Below are 7,402 nucleotides of genomic sequence, written 5' to 3'. Positions count from 1 at the left end.
ACGAAGTTCATCAGTGTCAGCATTATGATTCTGGTTCGCCTACAAAGCTTCATTCTCTTGCGCCATCATATTAGCCATTGCTTCCAAAGCATGAACAAACGGTCATTCTTGTCGACCATTTCTTTCTGCACAATCAACAAAGTTCAGATTAACCAATCGCAAATAGTAAAGCAGATAGAAATTAACGAAATACACATCGAAAGTGTTCACACATATGTCGCACACAAGAGTAACAACTAGTCACAACCTAGGCCGAATGGACCAACCAGGCTCTGATTCCAACTATGTTACACCCTAAAACCCCAACTCTTTATTTATAAAATAATTCAATTTAATTTGCTTAAATACGACATTACACATTCTTCACAAACATATTTACCCAACAAAATATAATATTTGTTAAAGCAGCAGAATAAAACATCAATTGACATAAAAAGTCTCAACACTAAAACGATAATGAGATAATTCAAAATATCTCCGAGCAAACATAAAATGTGACAAAATAGCTTGTCCCCACTATTATATATAAGAGAAACTCCAAAACTAAAAGACTTAAAAGGAATAAGGTAAATGAATAGGCTTTAACATTATTCTCTGACTCAAACAACAGCTACTCCTCTACCTGATTATTTGTATCCCGAAAGAGTACAAAACACTACAAATAAAATAATGGGTAGTGAGAATACATTCAAAAATGTTGACGGTGTATAAGTAATAAAGGGCGGTACATACAACACATCAACGCATTCATATCATTCACAATCCTCACCAATCATCAACATATTTATATATAACACTCATAATCGTCACCATCATATGTGCTAGTGTATATGCAATGAACTCATCAACTCATCATCAAATGCATGTGGTACCAACATACTCACCAATTGGATGTCAGAGTTTTGTTACTGAACAATCCCATCACTAATATTTGGACATCATAGATATATTACTGATTTAGTCTCATCACCAGTAATCACTAATCCTTATCTCCGATATACATCATGCATGAAAATGTCACAACAATGGATTATAAAAATCATCACCTATAGTTCTTATCTGAACCACATACCTCACCATAATGCATCACAACATATAATGATAATTCACCAGAATTCACCACACCATGTAATTATAACTCAACATAACACTCATTAATATATCTTTAGTAACGTAAGACTCATCAATATATAATATTTCGCAACTAAATTCAACAGAGTCAACTTATGACTCTTTCACTTTTATTCAGGAATCTTAGAGTCATCAGGTGTCCTCTAATATCAACTCAATTACCTTTTGACTTAACTCTGAACATGTCATATAACTCAACAAATCACTCATTTATTCACACGACACCAACATACTGACACAACTTGCCAAATAGTGGCAAACAGTAGTAAACAATCTTTGCCATTGGAAATGACTCAAAAGATCGAGTCAACCATTATTAACTGGTAAACTTCAGAGGCCGACGATCGTCACTGCACCTCGTCACCATCCCCCTCTCACAACCCGTCACTCTGTTGATGCTCGGGTGAAAGACCAAAATCGAGGACCATGACAGTCTCCTGTCACTATGTTAACGCCCGTCAGCTCTCCCATATGTGTGACAATCAGCCTGTCACACTGGTGACGCCCGTCACTGCTGTGCAAATTGCAGAATCTGTAATTTCCAGTATTTGGGCACTTCCGATGCTCCGATTTTGATTACAGGAACCCCAATACGCTCAAAAATTTATTATACAACATATAATGAACCTATAACACACCAATTCCACACCAAAAGTACATTAACATTAATTTATCTTGAATTTAGTATTATGTTCATCATCAAAATCTCAAAAACAAGAACAACACCAATCTAAAAACATATAAATTGCATACAAAATTCAGCACATAATCACAACATAATAACATATTCAAAAGAGAATAACCCATAGAGGTATGCACAACCATCTCAAGGATTAAAAACTTCGACAATGGAGAATAGGGAAAATCACAAGGAAGAGGGTTAGGATCTCTCTCTATCCTTTATGAAAAACACACTCATAGATGAATAATCCTTCCCCTACCTAAAGTCTGCAGAAAAATTGAAGCTTTTGTTTGGAGCCCTAGATTTTACTCTTACCTCTCAAACTCCTATTTTGCTCTAAAACTCTTCGTATTACATTAACTTATTCTTTTCCTTCCTTTTCTATTTAAATTAAATAAAAATCTAATATTTTCATTTAATTTAGTTATCACCACAACTCCCCCAACTTTAGTTGATTTTCTCCTTGTCCACCAATTTCATAAAAATATTATTTTGTCTCACAACTCACTACTTCATTAAGTATTTTATTATATTTTTTATTATTTTAATTAATCAAAATAATGATAAATAATAGTATAAATTCCATCATACCTCAATTAACCTTACAAAACACATGTAGTACTCCAATAAATCACATCAACACATACAATTCAATAAAATTAATTAATTACTTCCTCCGTCTCACAGTGAATCATAAATTAAATAATTAATTTTAATTTTAAATATAATTTTTTTCTAATTCTACCCTCTAATTAATATTATTTTTATTTTTCCCAATATTTATCAATAAATATTTTAGTAAAAATACTATTATCTCTTTTTTATTTAAATAAAATGGTTAACTGAATTATGAATTATATAAAAAATTGGGATGTTACCGTCTATGATACAGCTGTTACTCAAAAGCTTAAAAATGAAGGGAATTTCAATTGGCGGTAATCCTTAAAAAGCATTATTAGTACTGACATATTACCTTTACATGGTATCTACCGAGGCATTCAGATTTACATTCCAGACAATTTTGTCTAACCTAGTAGGAGTAGTATCTCCTTCAACATCAGAAGAGATATTATATCTATTAAACAGTCTAAGAAAAAGGTCAGTCACAACAAACATCTCGGAATCCATCTTACTCAACATTTTTCTATTACCCCATCAGACACTCAAGAGTTAAAGTCAGGCACATCAGGCATAATCAATAAAAACATAAGATTAGTATTTAAATACAATCATGTAAAGTAATTCTAATCCTAAATCAGTTTGTGAGATAAAAACATCAAATGTTAGTTTTGAATTGGAAACAATTCTAATTCTAAATAAAAAACAATTCAACTCAACAAGACCTAAACATTTAGACAATATTTGATTGAAAGATTTTGAAGGTGTAAAATTAATTTTAGTATATTTTATTATTGACGTAATATTTGTAGTGTGACAGAAAATTATTGGTATAAATATGAGTCACATATATAATTAAAAATTGATACATTATATTCTTTAAATTGTAGAGGTTTTGATCTTCGGTTTATCAATAGTTTTCATTTCACATCATCAAAATTTAATATGTTTTTTTATCAAAAATCAACTAAAGAATTAAATCTTAATTTTAACTGGAATTTTTTAGTGTAAACTTGATTTTTTTCATTGAAATTCAATATTCAACTTATTTTTACGGAAATTTACTCAAATATTAATTATCTTACATAAAACATGATTTTTTTCATTGAAATTCAATATTCGAGTTATTTTTACGGAAATTTACTCAGATATAAATTATTTTACAAAAGTGAAAATAAAATTTAAGTTAAATGTGTATTTGGAAGCGATTTTCGTCTTGGAAATGTTATATATTAATAATACATTTAATTACATACTTTTGCAATAACTTTTGTTTCTCTCAAAATTGAATCCAGACATGTTTTTGTTGGATCTAAAATTGTTAAAATCTGCACAATTCTACAAGTACAGTTAGCAATTTAGCAGCAACTCGCAGGTAAACTCGAAGTCTGATAAAATCGGAACTATAACCTTGATAGCTTTAAATCAAAATAAATATATAAAACTACACTAACACATTATGTCTAACTTTTAAAGAACAAGGATTTGATCAAAATGCAACCAAAGATCAAAAATTGAGAGAGTCGGTAACTAAGAATCCATTCTGAAACATTTTCTATGAAACAAAATAACAGGACAAAACCTGAATGTCTAATGTTACATTGTATGCATAAAGTTGCGTACGTTTGTCATAACATAGGTACATTTGAAAATAAACTGTCATTTTTTCTGGAACAACATCAGCAATCATGCTAAGGTTGAGCAGAACAATTTCAAGAAAACCACCATCAGTCATCTTTGAATAGTACAAACTACCTACCTAGCACATGTATAATTGAAAGACCAGTCAACAATTTCACCTTTATCCAAAAAAATATGCAGATAGCCACAGTCCCTCAAAGAAGGAACATAAGGGACCATGATCATAAAACTAACTACTAATTCAAATGCTAAAATTAAACAAGCTTTGTCTGAAACAACCAGCAAAGGAACAAATGATAATAACAGCTTGACTAGGACAATAAGATATATTTGAAGAAAAAACAGCTTGATGTCAATAACAATATAGTTTTTGTAACCTAAAAACAGCATGATGATCTATAATATTTGTATAACAGGTTCTAATTTCTGTTTTTCCTGATCCCAAAATATTCAAAAAGAGTAAACAAAACAATAGCAAAATTGTTCCTTTCATCTGTTTTTGATACCCCATTTTTACAGAATAAATAAAATAAACTAGCACTAAGCAGTAGAATGGACTAGCTAGGTTTGAGTCCAACCACCACAAATTGAATAAATTCCCAATCCACCACCACCATGTACATCCCGAAATCAGAGGCGAAAACCGACGATTCAGACCATTCTTACCCCAATTGAAGTCAAATTTCTCTCCACCGCGGACTCGGAGCCGGCACGGTGGGAGAAAGAGGAAGCTGGGGAAACCCTAAATTAGCAGAATTGGGGGAAAACATTAATCCAGGTGACAACAAAGGGTAAGATGCAAGCTGTGAATTCAAACACCCGAAAGGAACTGGAGAAGACGGCATCTGAAACTGCAATGGGGATTGAGCCACTAGAGGCGGAGCAGCCACCTGCTGCGGTGGAGGTTGATTCTCTTGCTGTTGCTCTTGCTCTTCCTGCTGCTGCTGCTGCTGATGTTGTTGCTGTTGTTGTTGGTCTGGTTGAGGTTGATGTGATGAAACAGGAGGAGGAGGAGGCAAAGGGGAAAACCCGGAGAAGCTTTTGGAATCCATGGTGGAGACGAAATTCTGCAGATCGCGCATGTAAGCGGAGATAGGCGATTCAGCGGCAGCGTGAACGGTGGGGAACGGCGGCAACGGAGATAACGGCGCTTGAGGTCTACCAAACCCGGGAAAGCTCTGATTAAAGTGAACAGCGTTAAAGTTAAAGTTCTGCGGCAGAGGAAGTTGCGGACGCGCGTTAAGTAACGGCGGAGGACGGTTAGTGATGTGAGGTAACGGCGGAGGACGAATACGTTGAAGACGGGAGCTTTGTTGTTTGGGTTGTTGAATGGGCGGCGGTGTTGAGATACGGTCGTGCGCAGGTGAGCCCGTTAGTTTTTGAACAACGTCTCTGAAATCGTTTTTGTTGATGTTGTAAACAGGTGGTTGATGCTGTAGAGGATTATTATTAATTTGAGGTTGTTGTTCGAAAGAAGAGGGTTTTTTGTTGTTGGTGTTGTTGTTGAGAATGGGTTTTGAGATCTTATGAGAAAGCTTGTTGAGGTGTCTGAGATAGTTATCTCTATCGGAAGATGAAGAGTCTGCAGAGCCTTTATCCATCACACTATAGATACACACTCTTTGGGTTTTTGATTTTTTGGATTTCTCTCTCTAATCTCTTATGTGTGAGGGTTTGTGTGTGTGGTGGTGGGTTTTCTCTTATCTCAGAGGCGAGTAGGGACAGAGAGAGAAGATTATATAGAATATTAGTGTGTGCTTAGTTTTTCAAGGGTTTAAATATGAGTGGGGAATAGTCACACTCACTCAACCCAAAGAAACAAATAAATGAAAACTTTTAAAATAAATAAATACTCTTAATACTGATAAGTACTAGTACGAGTATGTCAATTGACTGAGGTGGTGAATAGTTTTCTTCAAGAGATGTGTGTTATCTTGAAGAGGTGTGTGGTGTGGGATGGTATTGCAAGTGATGCTCAAGTCTATATATAAGATTTATAAATAAATAGTTAATTAATTTTTTTATATTTATTAAGAAAAATTATGTTTTTCTACTTTTTAAAAAAATATATAGAAAAATATAAAATAAATTCTAATGGATTGTTATTTATGAAAAAATAGGGAGAAATCAAATTTAATTTAATTTATATTTAATTTTAACTTGGAAAAGATGCATATTTAGAATATATTTTATGGGAAAATGAAAAAATAATTTAAATTAATCATTTTTTTATGAAAATGTAAGAGAAAGAAATTTAAATATATTTAATTTTAATTTTAAAAAATATATTTTAAAAATAAAATAATTAAATTAATATGATTTGTAATAACAAAAATATGTATTTATTTATTTATAAATAGTTATAGAAAGAATAAAATTAAAATCTTATCAAAAGAGGCAGTTAACATATCATTAAAATGATTTTATCTTTTATTTTTCTTATCAATTAAGAAAATGAGTTGTAAATGAGGATTATAGTTCTAGAACTTTTGTAGATGTTAATTTTGAAATATGTGTTGAAACAATTTAGAAATTAAAAATATATATTGTCATATCTAAAATATAATTATGTGTTTTTTTTTATCAATTTAATAAAATTTATTTTAAATACTTAATTTACAATTATTAATAATCATATTAATATTATAAATACGATAAAAAATGATAAAGTTATGAGTTTTATATAGAATATAACTAAAAATAAATATTATAAAATGGTATTAATAGATTATATTTAAATATTTAAAATAATTTGTGCTAGTCTTTTTAAATGATAAAATATATATTATATTAACAACATAATAACATAAATATTAAATTATATACCAGTTTGGATTTAGTTTAGTTTTAAAAAGAGAAATTGAATGTTCACTTAATTCGAACTACTCTCAAAACAACATTTCAATAAAATTTAGCTTTTTTGTTTTATTTAAATGGTTTATAATTTTATTTTTGATCGGTTTACATTTGATTACTTTGATGTTATAGAGATTTTTTAATGGATTGAACCTTTAGTACATTCTCGAAGAATTATAAAAATAAAAATAAGATATTGTCTGTATCTTGTGTTCTTTAGTTTGGTGCATCTCTTTCACTTCTTTTAATATTGTTTTCTAGAATAGGCAGAAGAAGAAAAAAGAAGAAGAACAGGACAGACAAGAATCACAAAAGAAGGAAAGTCGTTGCACTCCAATTTTCTTTTTCTTTTTTTTTTTTACTTCGGCTGCACATAGTAAAAAAAACTTATAAAAATTAATTCGATATTATCCTTTTTTTGACAGAATAATTCGTTGTTATCTGCTACTTGTAAATTGGATTTAATATTAATTG

The 7,402-nt window shown here is 30.9% G+C and overlaps 1 protein-coding gene across 1 annotated transcript; it reads right to left on the bottom strand.

Annotated features, from left to right (window-relative positions):
• Positions 1-4,372: 4,372 nt before the first annotated feature.
• LOC127078339 (VQ motif-containing protein 9) lies at positions 4,373-5,999 on the bottom strand. Its single transcript, XM_051018789.1, has one exon. The coding sequence runs from the start codon at positions 5,671-5,673 to the stop codon at positions 4,750-4,752; it is 924 nt and encodes a 307-aa protein (XP_050874746.1). The 5' UTR covers positions 5,674-5,999; the 3' UTR covers positions 4,373-4,749.
• Between the last annotated feature and the right edge of the window lie 1,403 nt (positions 6,000-7,402).

This window comes from Lathyrus oleraceus, chromosome 5 (genome assembly GCF_024323335.1).
Source record: "Lathyrus oleraceus cultivar Zhongwan6 chromosome 5, CAAS_Psat_ZW6_1.0, whole genome shotgun sequence".
Taxonomy (NCBI): Eukaryota; Viridiplantae; Streptophyta; class Magnoliopsida; order Fabales; family Fabaceae; genus Lathyrus; species Lathyrus oleraceus.
Note: the sequence above shows the minus strand (reverse complement) of the source record. Positions and strands in the feature narration are given on the sequence as shown.

Excerpts from the sequence above, each read along its gene's own strand:
- LOC127078339 (XM_051018789.1), bottom strand. The coding sequence starts at position 5,673 with ATGGATAAAGGCTCTGCAGACTCTTCATCTTCCGATAGAGATAACTAT.